The sequence below is a fragment of the Panthera tigris genome, chromosome B2 (assembly GCF_018350195.1).
Source record: "Panthera tigris isolate Pti1 chromosome B2, P.tigris_Pti1_mat1.1, whole genome shotgun sequence".
In the NCBI taxonomy this organism is placed as follows: Eukaryota; Metazoa; Chordata; class Mammalia; order Carnivora; family Felidae; genus Panthera; species Panthera tigris.
Genome location: NC_056664.1, coordinates 76,305,488 through 76,325,293, shown reverse-complemented (window position 1 = coordinate 76,325,293; position 19,806 = coordinate 76,305,488). Strand labels below are relative to the sequence as shown.

Here is a 19,806-nt window from a genome sequence, read left to right as displayed (position 1 = left end):
TGAACACAGTAAATGTCGGTTCTTGTGAGTCCTTGGAGGGAAGTGGCCATGTGGCAGTTGGACATAGAGGTTAGCACTACCACGCGAGGTTAGCACTACCAATCATGAGCTTGACCTGAGCACACTTCTAAATCACAGCTTCCTCTGGAAGGGCAGCGAATGAACAAAGCAAAGGTTGTAATGAAAATGAGTCAGCATTTACCAAGCACTTGCCACACGCCAGCATCGTGCAAAGTGACTTTGTTAAGAAAGACTGATTTTGTGCTATGAGATTGGTATTATTACTATTATCATTTTACAGATGAGGAAAACTGAGATCTAGAGACATAATGAATTGTTCAAGGTCACGCAATTAGTGAGTGGTAGAGCTGGGATCAGAACCACTTATGTTTGACTGCAACCTTCTTAACCACTATGCTTATATATAAAGAGCTGTGCATAAGGCCTGGTATATATAGGGATTACTCAAGATAAAATCCTAAGTACCTGCAGTTTTCCATGCTTGGACTTATCTTTGTCCCTTTGTATATAACAGATAAATGATGATTGGTAGATCTAAATATAGGTAGGTAGAGGAATAGAAACGATAGAATAGAATAGGATAGAATAGAAATTTCTTTTTTATACCATCCCTTTACTACTTTATTCAATCAATGGCTTTAGCTCCTGAAGTGTGATGATCCTTCTAGAAGCGATACTTCCCGTGGACCCTTCATTGAGCTCCCTCTCTGAGTTAGGTGCACATTCTCTGCTCTACTGCTCACCTCTGTGCAGCACCTGCACCTGCCTTCTGAACCCCTCTAGTGCCTAGCACAGACTGTGGAGAAGAGCAGGGAGGCACCGCTGAATGAATACATGAATGAGCAGAAGAATCTCTAACAAATTTCTTTCTTCTATATACAGCTAACTTTTCCTACAAAAATGTATTCCTTTGCAGAAAACTGCCTTTGTAAATACTTACTTTCCTATAAACTCATATTTTCATTTCCCCACCATGACTTTCTCCGACCCATTTCTCCTCCATTGCATTCACTACAAGTTCATCATTCATAAGCTCTTCAGAAGGAATATCATACCACTTGCTTGAGAACACCACGCTCCCTGCAGGCAAACAGCAGGTGCTCAAGAAATGTGTTAAATAAATTGATTTTTTAAAGTTTTAATTTTAACTCCAGTTAGCTAACACACAATGTTATAGTACAATACAGATGTACCATACAGAAAAAAATTCTTATTCATTTCTATAATTTTTATTAACATGAAAATACCTTAGGAAGAGTCTGCCCAAGAGCACTCAGAGCAATGAAAGACATCCATGTCCCTTTACATCTTACAGAGCATTTGTAACACACACATAAGAGAATTTATGCAAATTCATACTGCAGTATTGTTCCACTTTTCTGGGTCCTATCTAAATATTCCCACCCCTCTCCTTAAGTGCGCTTGTCATTTTTTTTTTTGCTGTTCTGCCCACAGCCTCCCCCATGACTTTAACAACAGATCCTGATCTGAGCTAAACTGTTACCGGCTATTATTGCTATAATCCTCACATCAGGCAAGTGTTTTTTCTGACCCAAATCATATTTTTTAAAGTGTTTTAATGTTTGTTTATTTTTGAGAGACAGAGACAGACAGCAGGAGTGGGGGTGGGGGGTGGTACAGAGGATCTGAAGTGGGCTCTGCAATGACAGCAGACAGCCTGATGTGGGGCTCAAACTCATGAACCATGAGATCATGACCTAAGGCGAAGTCGGATGCTCAACCGACTAAGCCACCCAGGTGCCCTGACCTAAATCATATTCTTATGCTTTCTCCTTCTCTCGTTTATTTTTGCTTTCCAAACATTGCATTTCTAATATTGGGTTCCTTTGTCTACAAGCCCTATTCATTCACTGATTCTAGATCTGACAATCTTGTATATTTTTACCATAAACATTAAATTTCACCAAATGCACTTTTCTGTAACTTAAGAGAGCTGAACCTAACAAAATGACCTCCACCATTGAAATCAGAGAAATTTAATGCGTGCACCTGGTTTAGCCCTGGCTCCCCACCCTCACTGCTTTCTTCATGCAGAAGAGGCCTAAAACACTATTTAAAAAGACAAAAAAGAAAAAAAAAAAACTGTTACTCTTCCATGAAAAAAACTTTCCTCACTTTCCATCTAGCCCAGCCCAGCATGTTCAACCACCTGAACACCTGAAATGCTGCTGCCATTTAAAGCTAAAAACAAATGAAAATGTAAGGACAGGAAGAGATCTGATTCAAAATCCTCTTATTAAATTAACTCTGAGGAACAGAGTCTGATTCATTTAACATCTTCTTTAGGGGTATGTTAATATTTACATTTGATGTGGATAGTTTGTCAAAGTCTAGTGGCTTTGGAGAAATTCTGTTGACTAAAGATAAAGCCCAGAGAGATTTTCAGGTCATATGAAGCAGTACTGAAAGAATGAAGATATTCTAAGACTTCTGACTCCAAGTTTCTCCCTGGATTATTAAAAATACCCTGCAGTGAGGACGGAGGGAAAGCTTGTGTCTACACTTCGGTTATCATTCTCATGAATTCTGAATACAGGCCCAAATCTACCTTCCCTTTGTGGGTAAACAATTTCCTTATTTTCAGGTGATTATGAGGTGACTACATCTCTTATCATTTTATTTCCAAATGCACTGTGTGCTAAACAGAATTTAAGCTAACATTCAATTACTGTCTCTTGGATACACTGCAAACAAATGCATATCATAATACCATTCTCCCCTTCTCCCCTACCTCTTCCTCTGTCCATGAAAGATGCCAATTAATTAACTTAATTGACCTTTCCCACTCGGTTTGGACTGAGCCTCAGAATCCTTCTTACCTTAGCCCTACAGGGAGTTACTGTCAATCAACTACAGCTGGCACTGGAGATGAAATTGTTTTTCATGCTCGCCCTAATGATTATGTGCAGAATTGATTTATTGACTTCTAACAACAATAAAATATATCCTCAGTGAGTAACAAACGTTAGAGGCAATGCTTTCAAAGAAAGAAGGAAGAATCCTTTCTGACTTTTATTTCCCATGTTTGTTCCATGTATATTGTGGCTGGAATCTGCTACTGAATTCAGCGTTGATGCTCTGCTGCCTGACCACACTGTCCTCTATGCCAACTTTCATGTTTTTTCTTTCCTAAGGCTTTTCTTAGGAAGTGCTGCTATTTATTCATTGCCTCCTTTCACCCGTAAACAAATATGCCCATTGGTACTGAGGCACTGGTATGAGTAAGTGGATGAACAGAAGAAATAATGACACTCCTCAGGGTGAAAGTAAGAGAAAGAAAGCCCTTGGTGTAGGAGTGTGTCAGCCTGAGCCTTGATGCCAGGATTTCTTCAGCGTCTGCAGGAGACACAGAAGTCAGTGGCCATCCGACAGATTTCTATGAAGGTCTTTCATTATTCTGGAATATTTTACTTTTATGGAGAATCTGCCCTTTTCTTAAAAAATATAATTTATTGTCAAGTTGGCTAGTGTGTTCTTGGCTTTGGGAGTAGATTCCCATGATTCATCACTTACATACAACACCCAGTGCTCATCCCAACAGGTGCTCTCCTCAATGCCCATCACCCAGTTTCCCCTCTTCCCCACCCTCCCCCATCAACCCTCAGTTTGCTCTCTGTATTTAAGAGTCTCTTGTAGTTTCCCTCCCTCCCTCTCTGTTTGAAACTTTTTTCCCCTTCCCTTCCCTTCCCCCATGGTCTTCTTTTAAGTTTCTCAAGATCCACATATGAGCGAAAACATATATCTTTCTCTGACTTATTTCACCTAGCATAATACCCTCTAGTTCCATCCACATTGTTGCAAATGGCAAGATTTCATTCTTTCTCATTGCCAAGCAGTATTCCATAGTATATATAAACCACATCTTTATCCGTTCATCAGTTGATGGACATTTAGACTCTTTCCATAATTTGGCTATTGTTGATACACTGCTATAAACTTTGGGGTACAAGTGCCCCTATGCATCAGCACTCCTGTACCCCTTGGGTAAATTCCTAGCAGTGTTATTGCTGGGTCATAGGGTAGATCTATTTTTAATTTTTTGAGGAACCTCCATTCTGTTTTCCAGAGTGGCTGCACCAGTTTGCATTCCCACCAACAGTGCAAGAGGGTTTCCGTTTCTCCACATCCTTGCCAACATCTGTTGTTTCCTGAGTTGTTCATTTTAGCCACTCTGACCAGTGTGAGGTGGTATCTTAATGTGGTTTTGATTTGTATTTCCCTGATGATGAGTGATATTGAGCCTGTGATGAGTGATGAGCATGTGACTGTGGGCCATCTGGACATATTCTCTGGTAAAGTGTCTATTCATGTCTTCTGCCCTTTTCTTCACTGGATTATTTGTTTTTCAGGTGTAGAGTTTGGTAAGTTCTTTACAGATTTTGGATACTAACCCTTTGTCTGATAGATCACTTGCAAATATCCTTTCCCATTCTGTCCGTTGCCTTTTAGTTTTGATTGTTTCCTTTGCAGTGCAGAAGATTTTTATCTTGATGAGGTCCCAATAGTTCATTTTTGCTTTTGTTTCCCCTGCCTTTGGAGACATGTTGAGTAAGAAGTTGCTGCGGCCGAGGTCAGAGAGGTTGTTGCCTGTTTTCTCCTCTAGGATTTTGATGGTTTCCTGTCTCACATTCAGGTCTTTCATCCATTTTGAGCTTATTTTTGTGTGTGGTGTAAGAGAGTGGTCTAATTTCGTTCTTCTGCACGTTGCTGTCCAGTCTCCCAGCACCATTTGGTAAAGAGACTTTTTTCCATTGGATACTCTTTCCTACTTCATCAAAGATTAGTTGGCTATATATTTGTGGGTCCAATTCTGGGTTCTCTATTCTGTTACATTTGTCTATGTACCAATACCATACTGTCTTGATAGAAATTTTCCCTTTCTGATCTGTCCATTTACAGTTGATTGATCAAAGCGATAAACAATATGCATTATTAAACAATATGCATTGACTCCCATACTTCATTTAAAATGTCCCTAACACAGGGGTAATATTTGGTAAATATTTACTGAATAAATGAACAAGTAAATAAATAACTGGTAGGAGAGGAGGAAAGTGACAGAGAAGTAATTTCCAAGGCTGGACTTGTTGCTCGTTGCCACCAGCAGCCTCCTCCATGTAACCTAGAATTCTGTACTAGCATCATCATGTCTTGTGTGTGCTGCAATGAGAAACTGCAGTCTCTCTGACCTCTAGTACCAAACTGGCAAAGAGCTCTGTTTTGAAAGCCTCTGATGAATGGTCACAGCAGGCACAGAGTGGTAATTTTAGCAGGAAACTTGGCCATAGAAGGCAAGGAGGGTGCAAATGCCTGGTTGTTGAGAAAGCCTCACAGGCCAGGAACCTGTTAGGCGTCACCTCACACAAAGCCTGCATTCTCAACTGGGCAGCATGTCCCAAAATCAAGCTGTGAAGAGGCCACAGCGGCCCAGTTCTGACGAGCTCCTGGTGTAGCATCCTTGGTCAGACTCTACCTGAAGCAGAGTTTTTATTCCAAGTGCCACAAGAAAATACAGATTTTTTCCAAGATTTGAAATGACTCCTCCTCCTCTCCATTTCAGGCTTGCCTGGCTTGAAGCTAGGCAAGGTGGGCAACAGACACTGAAAACGTGCCCACTGGGACAGGGCCAGTGGCCCAGAGGCCTGTTCCCCTTTCCTGTTTCTTATTTCAGGGGACATTGTATGGAACTGTCTGGCAGTAGTCTGGTGGTTACTGTCCTTTCTCCTTCACCCTCCCCATGCTTCCCCACTCCTGCCTGTCTGCTGGCCATTGAGGAGTCCCCTCCAGGTGGATGGCCTGCAGAGAAGGACATTTCTTGCCATTAAGGCTATAAGACACCTGTGAAGATGCACATGGTCCCAGGGTTAGGAGAGAGCCTTTACAACTCCTAAGAACACCCAGAGAAGCAGAGAGATGTCTGGGCAGCCCTCCCCTTGTCCCCCTGGCTTCCCACTCACGGGCAACCAGCCAGGAAGGACTGTTGCTTCTGCTCCTACACCATCCTCTCTCAGGTGGTCTTCTCTACCACATTCCCACTGCCCCCTCTGCCTCCTCACTTCTCACCCACACCTTTCTGGAGTCTTCAAGTCAGCCTCCTGGCCACCAGGCTCACAAACCTCCTGCCACGGCAGGCCATCAGAATGCATTTCTGAAAATGCGCGTACAACTGCTTCTAGCCCCTGCTTTGAGTCCCTCCAAGGTCACTCCAAGGCCTCCTACCTCCCACTGAAATCCTGATCTCCCTGAGCTGGTTCATTTCTTCTGCCAAACTTCAGATGCGCTCAGTTCCAGGAACACTAAACCACCCACACTCAATGAGATGCCTTAGATGCTGCTCAAGTGTGATCTCCTTGTGAAGACTTCCGTGGCACCTCCACTGTAGATACCACACTCTGACATACCTTGCATGCACAGCTCTGAGAATACATGACCTTGCTGTGGCTGTCTGCTCACACATCTTTCTCCCACAGACAAGAGTGGCATTGACTATCCCTGCATCCTTGGTGACACTGGATGAATGCCTGGCACCAGTGCCCAGCAGATGTTTACTGAATGAATGATAAAACCACCCACTCCACCTGTCCATTTAAATGGGCTCCACCTTACTCTCTGATTTGGTACGTGAGCCATTAAAACTTTTCAGAGCAAGGCAGGATTTTATTTTTTACAACTTGGTTAATACTTATTACACAATATTTTGTGAAATGAGAGAAATCAAGTTGCTTGGAAGCTTAGCCAACTGCATTACCATTCCTGGCTGACCCTCTCAGGGCAATTGGCCTGGTTCCCTTGTTTTCATTCTGTGTGTGTGTGTGTGTGTGTGTGTGCGCGCGCGCGTGTGTTTTAGTTTGTTTTTACTTATTTTTGGGAGAGAGATAGAGAGCGAGCAGGTGAGGGGTAGAGAGAGGGCAGAATCTCTGCACACTGTCAGCGCAGAGCCCAATATGGGGCTCTAACTCACAAACCGTAAGATCATGACCTGAGCTGGTCACTCATCCGACTGAGCCACCCAAGCGCCCCTCATTTTCTATTTTAAATTTAGATTTCCACTAATATCTTACTGGCCTTTGTGAATGAAGATTTTTTTTTTTTAAGTTGGTTGAACTGTTCTGTGTCTTATGTATGTACATGAGAACATTATTTAGATTTCATGATGGCAGTTAGGGAGAAAATGGAACTTTTTAGAGTCTCTTTCTATTGGAAATCTGCTGAGGATACCCAACTATCAAAGGATGCCTATGTCTGAATTAGTAAGGGGATATTTCAGAGCCTCAGCTTTGTTCACAGAGGACTATAAAAATTACTAATGATTTGACATAAGGGAAATTTCAAGAAAGTTTTTTTTAAACACAAAAAATAGGACAAAAAGAAATGTTAATAGTTAAGATCTTCATGCTACGTAGTCCAGCCCTATTCACATATTAACTTATTTAGTTCTTATGTTATTAGGTAGGTGCTATTATTTGCCCTTTTCCTAGATGGGGAAATGGAGGCACAGGGCTCTCACAACTAGCAAGTGACAGAGCTGAGGTCTGAACAAAGGTAGCGAGGCTTAAGCATCCAGGGCCTTAACCATTCTGTCAAACTGCCACTAATGTAAATACCTGGAAGGGATGGGTATCATTCAACTGGCTTCTTACAGGGTTCTAGAGTGTCAAGCAACAAGGCCCCAGGAAGTCCTTGTCCTCAGGAAGCTGAGAAGACAGACAGGGAGAGGGCAAGACATGAGCGCATGCATCCACGCATCCATCTGTGCATACATAAGACATGTGGGAACCACAGACAGGGGTGTTTGTGAAACAGCCCAGCAAAGACATGGGCACAGGCTGCCCGCTCAGGACCAAAGGCGCTCAGAGTGGGAGCTTTACCTCTCCGGCACCAGTTAGGGGAAGCTCACAGGCAAGTGGCTGCAACTGTACACACAAGTGAGGCAATGAAAACATGAGGGCTGAGGTAGTCAAATCTTCTAAGTGAAGACAAGAGGCTTAAACATGATGTTAGAAGAAAAAGGAAGGAAATAATTGATTTAAGGGCAGCGCGGTATGCATGACACAGAAGAAAATTAATTGTTTTAATCCACAGAAATCAACTGTAATAAAGTCAAAAAGCCATTTGTCAGAAATCCACAACATCTGTATTCAGCTAATCATTGACACACTAGCTCATCTCATTAAGGACTGGAGGCAGCAGCACACCCTCTCATCTAAGGATTGAGGGGAGAGCCTGACCTATTACACAATGGGGCTCAGTTGCCGATCACTCAGGGAAACTCAACAAGGACTTTAAGAGGAGAGGACTACAAATTCGGTTTGGTTTAGTTGATACATTTCTGGAGTTGTGGACCATTTCCGGTGTTGGGTTGTGCTCTCCCTGGCCCCTTAGCCATGGGCCAGGTCATGGTGGTCCTGGCAGGTGAATGTGGCCTCTGACTAAATGACAGAAAAGATCCTGGGGCACGGCCCAGCTTACGTGCACTTCAATGTTTGTTGACTGAATGAATGAACAGGTACTGAACAGACAGCATTTCCCATTTCCCACATCAGATGGAAAAATTTACGAACTCTCTATGTGCAAAATACATATATCAGCATTACATTTAGAATTATCTATTCGACTGATGGACTTCCATGCAGGTTTAACTATATCTCTGAGGGGCTAGAGGGCTCTAGCTAATGTGTGGATTATATATGGAATCGATTATTCAAGTGAGGGAAAAGAGGTGTCAGAGAATTTTCAAATTCTAGTTATGTGGTTGAAGAAAAGACACTGAAGGAGTTCACACAGTATTCAGATGTATCTGTAACTGAAGAGCAGAAAGCTTCCAGCTCACTGTGTGATTTGTTTCTTTTTGTTTGTTTTCCAATTTTCAGTTGGGTAAACACAGAGGCCAGAACAAGGACAAGATGAGCAAAGAAACCGCCTTTGCTTCCTCCCTCTGTGTTTGAGGCCGGTCCCACCCCGCCCAGCTCTGGTGTAGAACTCACTCTGGAAGAGAGGAAGTAGAAAGGCCATGACCACAGCCACAGGATGGAGTGGGGGCCACTGACATCACTGAGGCTTGGGGATCAACAACCACCCAGACTCTCAAAACTTCTGAGGTCTGAGCTCTATGAATAGCTACTAACTTACTTTGCCTTAAACAACAACAACAACAAAACCATTGTCATCAGTATACCTCTTTCAAACTTTCCAAATTAGCATTGTTAATTTGTCTTTCCTGGACATGGGTTTGCTATAGAAGATAAAATAATTCTGAAAGTTTCTTTGATGTGAGAGACTTTGTAAGCACCTGAATATAAGGTGACTTCCCCCTTGCTTAGGGATTAGTTTTCTGTGGAGAAGAGGAAACATGGCAATCATCCATTTGGGCATCTGTGACACATAAATTAAGGCTTGACGTTGTGTCTTCTGCAGACCAGATTTTGGTTCCTGAACTCCCATGCTCAGGTGTTAGAATTTCAGTCATTTTTGCTTTGCTTTGCTTATGCCCCACCTTCATAGGTCTTGCTCAGCCTATGTGGTCAACAAGGGCTCAAAAGGGCACTGCCCCTCTATCCACTGAATAGCAGGTTTCTCCCTAGCAGGTCTGATCCGCTGTCCTTGGCACTTAGCAGAGAGCCTGGCGCACGCAGTTCTTAGTGAGTATTTGTGGAGTGAATGAATAAATGAGCCTCAAAGACAACAGGCTTGAAACTGGGCTCATCACCCTACCGTTCCTTAGGCCATCACCTTCTATTACATATAGAGTAATGTTCCATCCAAATCCTGTGAACCTCTATCTGGAAACAGTTGCCAACTCAAGGTACGTGGGAGAAGACCCAATCCATCTCTCCACAAGGAAATAGCTGTCGTAACAGCAACTGTGACAGAGACCTAAGAGAGGTGTCACTCAAACTGAGACTTGTATGTAAAATTAAGTTCTGGGACAAACCAAGTTACACTAGCAGATTTGAAGCAAGACGGAGGTCTGGGCAGGGCCTGAGCTGCTGAGGAGTGACATGTAACAGACCACCCCCTCCAGTCCCCCATCCTACAGATGAGGAATCCGGTGGCCAAACTCACATAGCTAATGAGTGGGAAGAGACAAGCAGTAAAACCTGGGTGTGGTGATGTCTCGTCCAAATCTCTTTCCATGGCCCCTGTCTGCCACAGGCCACAGGGTCCAGTCCTGTCCAATCACCTCAGGAGAAGCCTTTAGACTGCAATTCTGTGCGGTAAATAGCAGGCTTCAGCTGTCAGGGGGTAAGGTTCAGTAGAAGAGTCCGTGCTCCCGTGTGGTAGTGTCAAACTGCTGACTCCCAGTGCCCCTGGCCTGAACCCTCTTAGTCATCTTTTGATTACACCCTCTCCTGAGTCACCCCTGCCAACAGAAGGTGAGCACCGCCAGCACTTCCTAACACCTTACCGAGAGCCGACGTCATGCTAAGCGCCTCCCGTGTGCCACCATGTCCTTTCAACCCCACAACAACCCATGTGGTGAAGACTATCATCACACCCATCTTAAGCATGTGGAAATGGAGGCTTCAAGAGATGAAATAACCTGCTGTCAGTCCACAGAGAGGGGACTTGATCCCAGGCGGTCACCCCAGAGTTTACTCTCTTGGCCCCATGCCATCCTGCCTGCCTGCTGAAGCCTTCCCATGGACTCAGCCTTTCTCCCCCCATCACAGTTCAGTGACCACTTCACCCTAGACTGCTGCCCAGCCTCTTCTCCATCCTCTTTCTGGGTGGGGGGGGGGTCTTCTCTCTCCCATCCATTTCTGCTCATCTTCTAAAACTGTGACTTCCCTATGCCACTGACAGTTTTTTTCCCTCACATCAACCAATTCTCCAGTTCTCTGGGGTTACAGACTGGGTGCCCAACAATTCGGTTCAAGTCTGCCACTATCTACCTGGAATGAGCACCAGACCTCACCAGTACAAGGGCTCAGTGCTACAGGACGGCCTTCACTTCAGGTGCCAGCTGCCAGTCCTGGGCACCTCTACTTCTGACCAACCAGCTATAAACTAGGGATTTGACGGACCTCCTCCACAGGTTGGATAAAACTCAAAGAAGTCAGGGAAGTGCTTTAGTTACTATTACTGGTATATTATAAAGGATACAACTGAGGGACAGCCAAGCAGACAACATGCATAGGGCAAGGCATGCAGGGGGCCAGGGGGTGTGTAGAGCTTCCATGCCCTCTCTGGGCACACCTCCCTCCCAGTACCTCAGTGTGTTCACCAAACTAGAAGCTCTCTGAACCCCAGCATTTAGGGGGGTTTGTCACATAGGCATGATTGATTAAATTATTGGCCATTGCTGATTAACTCAACCTCTCACCCGTCTCCCCTCCCAGGAGGTTGAGGGGAGACTGAAAGTTCCAATTCTCTATTCATGCCTTGGATTTTCTGACTGCCAGTCCTTTTTCTGAAGCTATCTAGTAGTCCCCAGCCAGCAGTCATCTCATTAGCATACAACAGGCTCTCCTCACTCAGGGGATTCCAAAGGTTTTGGGAGCTGTATGCCAGGAACTGGAATAAAGATGAAATATCTGTTTTTTTTTGTTTTGTTTTTTTTATACCACAGTTGCCTTCTACTCAGAAACCTCCAGTGCCCCCAGCCCCCACCCTGGTGTGACAAAAGAGGAGAGCCCAAACTTTTCAGATGGCCATTAAGCTGTATAAAAGCTCATCTCCCATGACTCCTGCCTCCTCAGTTCTGGTCCAGAATCTTGCAGATTCCTGCAATTCCTGCCTCTGCACCTCTGTCCCATCTGCCTGCCCCTTCGTTGAATCAAAACATTTCACTGAACTGAAATTGAATCAATGTGTTTAGAATTGTGTGGAACCTCAGAGATGAGGTGGATCAAACCTCTTATTTTATAGATGAGGAAGTGGTGATCCAGACAGGTGAATGGCATAGCCCCAGGTCACAAATTTATTATTGCTTAAAAGGTAGAGAGAACAGTACCAATGTCTGAATTTCTGGTGATGAGTGCTGGAGATGATAAGCTTCAAATTAATAAAATTAATAAACTCTTTTTAAAACTGTTTATTTATTTCTTTTGAGAGAGAGTATGCACATGAGCAGGGGAGGGGCAAAGAGACAGGGAGAGAGAGAAAGAGTCCCAAGCAGGCTCTGCATTGCCAGCGCAGAGCCTGATGCAGGTCTCAAACTCATGAACCATGAGATCATGACCTGAGCTGAGTTCAAGACTTGGATGCTTAACCTTCTGAGCCACCCACCCAGGCGCCTCACCAAATTAATAAACTCTTATGTAAACTTTCAAAAGCACAAATCACAAGGCAAAAAAAAAAAAAGGGAGACAGAGATTAATTTGATTATACCAAATGAAGGATTTCTGTTCAATGAAGGATTGAGTTAACACACATAATCAGAAGATAAAATTGGTCACAGATCAATACCTAGAACTCCTGAAAATCAGGAAAAATAGAGTAAACCTAATGTTTAAAAAAGAGCAAATGAAGTGAACATGCAATAGGGAGGAGAAAACCTCAAAAGTGAATATACCAAAGTCCGCAGTTATTGGAAAAATACAAGATCGAATGAGATGACATTTCATACCTACTGGAAAGCTGGATAATGAATGCTTCAAGATAGGAGTAAGGATTTGGGGATTCACATCTGTGTGGGTGTAGAGATCAGGGAGAGTAGAGCATGCCAGTCCCACAGGAAAGCAATCTGGCAGTCTTTAGATGTAAGGATACACATCCCTGGGACCAGCAATTCTACCGTGGGGTATGGATCCCAAAGAAATCCTCCTAGGCAGGAAGTGGAGGAAGCTATTCAGAGCAGCCTATTTGTGTAACTGCAGCATAACTGGTGCCATCTCCAAAACCGTCACCAAAGAGCAGATAGTAAAATGTACAGAGATCTCTGTGGAGCACAGTACACAGCAGACACAGGATGACATGGACAAAGTGAAAACAACCAGTTTAAAAAAGCAGAATCAGACCTATAAGTACAGAGAACAAACCATTGGTTGCCAGAGGAAAGGAGTATGGGGTTGGGCAAAATGGGCAAGGGGGAGTGGGAAAACAGGCTTCCAGTTATGGAATGAAGTTACAGGAATACAAGGCACAGCATAAGGACTACAGTCAATGACATTGTAACAGTGTTGCATGGTTGTATGATGACAGATGGTAGCTACATTCGTGAGTACAGCAGAATGGCATAAACTTGTCCAATCACTACCTTGTAACTTGAAACTAATGTAACATTGTGTGTCAAGGATACTCAGATAAAACTAAAACAAAAACCCACACAACCAGTTTAGGGCAAAAGCAAGAAACAGAATGAGCTGAGCAACAGGAGGAGTTATATAAATTACATATTTATATATAAACTATATATATAATACATAGTTATATATTTAAAACATAACAACCCTAACTATATATATGGGCACATGGGTGGCTCAGTAGGTTGAATGTCCGACATCGGCTCAGCTCATGATCTCTGGTTGGTGAGGTCGAGCCCCACATCTGCCTCTGCTGTCAGCCTGTCAGCACAGAGCCCACTTCAGATCCTCTCTCGTCCCCCCTCTCTCTGCCCCTCTCCCGCATGTACTCTCCCCAAAACAAATAAATACTTGAAAAAAGAAAAGAACCTTAACTATAATAAAGGTTCTGGAAGTACACACAGGAACAAAACATGAACATCAAACAGAATGGCTGCCCATGTAGGAGGTGGGGAATGTTGATGAGAAGCGATTTGATTAGAGGTCCGCTGGGAGAGTTAAAGGCAGGGGCCCCAGTCCCCACCCTGCCGGCTGGCTCAGGCACCAAGGGGCCGTTTGCTAAGGCTTCAGCTGCAGTCTTTCAAACAGAAAGTTGGATGCAGGGGCAAGCACCTCAGAAGCAGGCCGGCTACAAAGGAGGCTGCCCTTCTCCACTGAAGCTATTTCCTCACAGCCCACTCTGAAGGCAGGAAGCCCACCTCAGGGCATGAACCCCTCAGATTGTGTGCTTTGGGGGGAGGTGGTTCAAAGTCCACTCGACGAGTAAAATAGTTTAGAAAATGGGGCTTAGGAAAGACAGTGGAGGGGGCAGAGGAGGGATGGTAGAGTGTGCCAGGCAGTCGGAATCGGATAAACTAACACTGTAAACCCAAACCTTCCATTGTTTTGTTTGCTTCCTGGCAGCACATCAAGAAGTAACCTTTACTGAGGACTTACTATGACCCAACAGGGTGCTAGGGATTTTTACACTTGTCTTACGTACTGTTCACAGAAATCCGACACGGGGGTGGGAGTTATCCCTCTTGTTTTACAGTCAGGGAACAGGGGGCTCAGAGAAAGTACCCCAGCCAAGCTCACACTGTGACTGCATCCACTTTGTCTTCCTCATGCCTTCAGGGGCACTAATCCTTCCATGGAGACAGCTAGCCAACTAGTGGCTTCTGACATTCTCCCTCTAGAACTTTCTGCCCAGCAGCTGGGTTTAGGAGGTTTCCAGGCTTGCCCCAGGCCCTCCAGAGGTATGAAAACTGTTCCAGCAGCTCTGGCTGGGACACACAGGTCTAGAAAGTCAACACCTCTTCAGAGGCTCCTGCTCTAGGGAACTCCTGGGGTTGAGCTAGATTCTAGTAGCTTCCTCTTTGCCCTCTATACTCTTGAGTCCTTAGACGTGGCTCCTCTAACCAAGTACAGTTTCTAGAGAACTGGAAATGCCCCTGAACGACTCTTTTCCATCCTACCCTAAATCTCCAGCTTTCTGGGATTTAACATGTGGAAGGTGAGTGGGTGGAGTGAGGGAACATTTATAACAGAACAGCAATAAATTCCCTGAGAGTAGAATAATATAAACAAAAAATGACAGTGAAAAATCTCCTTATCACATGCTAACAAGCATAACAAGCATAACAAGACTAGAATTTTATGCAGGTCAAATCATGTTTGTCAAACCCCACAACTGCAGAGTAAGTCCTGATGAGATACTATCAGGAACATGGCCATCAGCCTTCCCCCATTTTATCTCCTGTTAACATATAGTAGCTTATTTTTCCTCAGGCCCCAGTCCAATGATTCTGAGTAAAACTTAAAATTATTGCATCCAACAAAAAGCATTCTAAATAATTTCCAGTGGTGAACCGCTGTAACTTGCAGAAAATGGTTCCAGCCTCAGCCAGAGTTCTATCATAAATACTTGATATGGTGATTAATATCATGGGATCAATTTGACTTAAAGAGGAAAACATTAGTATTAGGGAAAACTAGGAATTCTCCATTTTTTTTTTCCACCTAAAGGAGTTTACATAGCCATGGAGAAAAGGATGCCACAAGAAAAAAAGTTGAGAATTGTGGTTCACATGATATCAAAACAAACTCACATAATGTTTATTTTCACTTCTGGGAGGAAATGAAGACGTAGACTAGTTAACAATTCAATTCAATAAATATTTATTCTGTCAGCATCGCACACAAAACACCAGGTAGGTTGGGCTGTGGAAATACCAACGCTAAGAGACCATACAGGGTTCTTGAGACCCATCATTCTTCTGTGGAGTCCAGACAGATGCTGGTGAGCCGCCCCCACTCCATCTGTGGACTTGCGGGGCTTAGGGCTCTGTTTGAATTGTTGTGCTTTCAGTGACCGTGATAACCTTATGACCAACAATCAGAATGGAGAGGAGCTCTCTGCCCATCTCTCACCTCTCTGAAATGAGCTTTCTTTTTGGCAGAAAAAAGCCAAACAGCTCTACCTTATCATCTTTTCCCATCTTCCTCTCTCCACGTTTCCAGAGAAAAAATAACTTCTGTGCTCTTCTCATACCAAGTGTATTGTTAGCCCTCTGTATCCCAGCCTGGACCACACCTCTCCTTCCTTTCCCTGTATGTGGGCTCCACAGATTTCCCTGCTTTGTTCTCCTTCTTATAAAGCTCTTAAGATTTCTTATCACCAGTTACTCCACAGAATCCCTTTAGTCTAGGATTTTACACAGGGTTAAAGTTGGGTGGTAGTTTGATTAAAAAAAATAAACCAGATATATGTTTTGGGCATATTTATTACTGTGAAACCCCTCCCTGCTCATTTTCTAGAATTGAGTCCAAGAAGTAAGGCATTGCCTTTAACAGAGCATTTGGGAGCTTGGATTTAAAACTCTTGCACATGTTTTAAGAGTGCCTCATCTCTTAAGTTGGATTCCCTTCCTATATCTCTGCTGCCAAAGCGATTTTATTGAAATCCTCTGAAACCCCAGGGCTCCAGCATTTTGGGTCTCTCTGGAAGTTTCTTTCTTCTGTTAAAAAAAAATATAGAGTAGTGTCTGGTAATAAAAGTAACATTTACAGAGGCCACACCATGTGCCAGTCAACCCTCTGAGGCAGATACAATTATTCTCCCCATTTTATAAAGGCTGGAACTGAGGCCCCGAGAGACAGTAAATAACTCGCACACAGAAGGTAGTTGCACCAGGAATCTACCCCAAGCTTGTGAGCTTAATCGGGCTCAAGCTCCAACATCAAAGGGATCTGCAATCCATTCTTATCTTGTTTCCCTTTTGGAGCCCATGACCAGGGCACTGTACCCAACCTCTTTGAGTTGAGTTTTCCTTCCAATAAAAACGAAAAAAAACATCCTACTCCTGACCCTGGCTTTGGATAACTGCCACTGCTCCCATGTACCCCAGCTGACTCCCCTGGGAGGTACGGCTGTGTCCCTCTCCTCTAAATGCCCCCCCCCAGTGGGGGGGGGGACTCAAACGCATCAATCCATTTAAAAAGAATCATCCAAAGGACTTCTATGTCTGTATCTACCCGGCACGCCGGCGGGAGCGTCGCTTTCTCCCCACAGCGCTCTGCGTCCTGTTCCGGGCCGGCCACTCGGTGCCCCGCCGTCCGCTGCTCCTCCGCACTGGGTTCCCTCTCGGTTCGGGACTCCCACCCCAGGGCTCCCCAGCCTCCCCGCTAACAAGGCGCCCTCTTACCATGGCATCGTAGCGCAGGGCGTTCATGAAGTGCGCCACCTCGGCGCCCTTGTACACGGTGAACCAGATGGTGCCCTGGTACTGGTCGCCGGCGTCGAGCAGCAGCACGTGCGGCTCGGCGCGCCGGATCTGCTGCACCTTGGTGAAGAGGCGCGCCACGCCGCCCACGCAGCGGCTGGCGTTGACGCACTTGCTGGAGTCCTCGCTCGTCTGCTCCAGCCGGCTGTGCACGTCGTTGGTGTGCAGGATGGTGAGTTCCCAGGCGCCGGCCGCCGGCCACAGCAGCGCGCCCAGCGCGAGGAGCCGCAGCGCCGGCGCCCGTGAGGCTCCGAGGCCCATGGCTGCGGCGCGGGGAGCGGGGAGTGCGGACGGGCCGGGCGAGCGGCAGCGAGTGGCGGCGGGAGCTGGAGCTGGGCGCCCTTGCCGGCGGGGCTGGGCGGGGCGGGGGCGGGCTTCCCTCGGCCCGGAGGCCGGCCCCACCGCCGGGCTCACGCCCGCGCGGTCACCCGATCCGACCCTGGCACCCGGGGAGGCCGGGGCGCGCCCGGGCTGGCGGCTGGCACCCGCTGCCGGCAGGAACAGTAGGGAGGTTGTTCCCGGCTGGGAGCGGGCCGCCGGCCCCGATGCCGGGGTGCCCGCAGCCCCACAGCTGGTGCACTGCCTTTCCGGGGTGCGAGGGAGGAACCGGAGGGGCCACCCCGCGTCTAGGTCCTTGCTGTTTCCAGCCTCATTTGAGGCACGAGTTTTTCTCAAGAGGAAAGCACGGTTTGTGTTGGGCTTGTGGTTGCGCGAGCTCATCACTTGAAAGAGCGAAAGTGGGAAAAGGGAGGAAGAAAAGATGGGCGAGATGACGTACCTGGGGGGCAGGGGGAGAGGAGTGCAGAGAGGCAGGAGAGAAGAGCCCTTGCCCTTTGTGCTGTGGAAGCCAAAAACGGACTGTGAGATTTGGCTGCCCGCTCTCTTTGCAGCTGGAGGACGCACCAAGTGCATGTAGTTTAGACGTAGAACCTGGCAATTGAAGACCATCCCAATCCAGTCCAACGTTTGTTCACAATTAAAGCCTTAGCGACGAAAAGGCATTGGTGCGGGAACTGGTCTTGGAAGCGAAAACAGACCATAGGAGTAAAATCAGCAGCTACGTGGACGTGATGCTGCCTTCCGTTATTTTTTTAGGCACTTTTGTTGTTTCACATGGTAGTGTTTTATGGACTTCTTGGTTTTTTAGGTGTTAATGTTTTAAGGATGTGGCGTGTGTGTGTGTGTGTGTGTGTGTGTGTGTGTGTGTGTGGGAGGGTGGCGCGCACGTGCGTGTTTGTGTAAAGGCAAAGCTTTGGGCAAGGAAAACAATAATAGGAATGCATTCAGTAAATCATCCTTATAGAGAATTTCCTTTTGTTTAGCCAGCTGATTACTGACTGCAATCAATTATCTAGCCGCCTTGGGAAGGGAAGAAGGGAACTCGTTTGGAGGCCCTATGAGGTGTCCTATGATTTATGCTTTACTAAACAGCATATGTAGTCCTCACACTTCCTGGAATGCATCAAGTCAGCACTGTTGGCTTGGTTTTGTTTTTGTTTTAAGCTTTTTGGGATAATACATATATAACCTCAAAGTGACCATCCTGACCACTTTTAAGTGTACAGTTTAGTAGCGTTAGTTACACTCACATTGTTGTGCAACCATCACCACCATCCACCTGCAGAACTTTTTCATCTTCCCAAACGGAAACTCTTGCAGCCATTAAACAATAACTTGCTAACTGTCCTCTCCCCCCAGCCCTTGGCAACCATCATTCTGCTCTGTCTTCATGAATTTGCAGACTCTAGGTACCTCATATAAGTGCAATAAGGCAATATTTGTCTTATTTGTGACTTTTATTTCACTTAGCGTACTTGTCTTCTTAACGGTTCATCCATGTTGTTGCATGTGTTAGAATTTCCTTCCCTTTTAAGGCTGAATAATGTTCCATCGTATGTACGTATATACCACATCTTGTTTGTCTATCCATCCATCCATGGAGACACTTGGGTTGTTTCTGCCTTTTGGCTATTGTGAATAATGCTGCTATGAACACGATATACAAATATCTGTTTAAATCTCTGCTTTCAGTTTTTTTGGGAAGTGGAATTGCTGGATCATATGGTAGTTCTATGTTCAATTTTTGAGGAAATGCCATACTTTAATGGCTGCGTCATTTTATATTCCCACCAACAATGCTCAAGACTTTAGTTTCAGGGCACCTGTTTTGCTCAGTGGGTTAAGTCTTGACTCTTGATCTTGGCTCAGGTCATAATCTCACGGTTTGTGAGATCAAACTCCAAGCACACAGCTTGCCTGGGATTCTCTCTCTCCACTCCCCCCCCCCCACCTCCCATCTCTTCCTACCTGCCCTTCCCCCCCCATGCATGTGCGTGCTCTCTCTCTCTCTCAAAATAAATAAATATTTAAAAAAAGAGTTGTGATTGCTCCACATCCTTATCAACACGTGTTTTCTGTTTTTTGATAATAGCTATCCTAAGGGATTTGAAGTAGTACTTCACTGTGGTTTGATTTACATTTCCCTAATCTTTAATGATGTTGAGCATTTTTTCATGTGCTTATTGGCCATTTGTGTATCTTAGTTGGAGAAATGTCTATTCAAGTCCTATGATTTACCCATGTTTTAATAGGGTTATTTGTGTGTTTTTTGTTAGTGTTGTTGAGGAGTCTATATATTCTGGATAATAATCCCTTATCAGATATATATGTTTTGCAATTGTTTTCTCCCATTCCATAGGATGCCTTTTCATTCTGTTGATAGTGCCCCTTGAGACACAAACTTGTATATTTTGACA

General features: G+C 45.1%; 1 protein-coding gene across 1 annotated transcript in view; it reads right to left on the bottom strand.

Moving 5' to 3' along the window:
- NT5E (5'-nucleotidase ecto) overlaps positions 1 to 17,382 on the bottom strand; it is a 49,474-nt gene extending 32,092 nt beyond the window's left edge. The window contains exon 1 of the mRNA XM_007076939.2: positions 16,973 to 17,382. Coding sequence (XP_007077001.2) covers positions 16,973 to 17,311 — 339 coding nt within the window. The 5' untranslated portion in view covers positions 17,312 to 17,382. The remainder of the gene's footprint in view (positions 1 to 16,972) is intronic.
- Between the last annotated feature and the right edge of the window lie 2,424 nt (positions 17,383 to 19,806).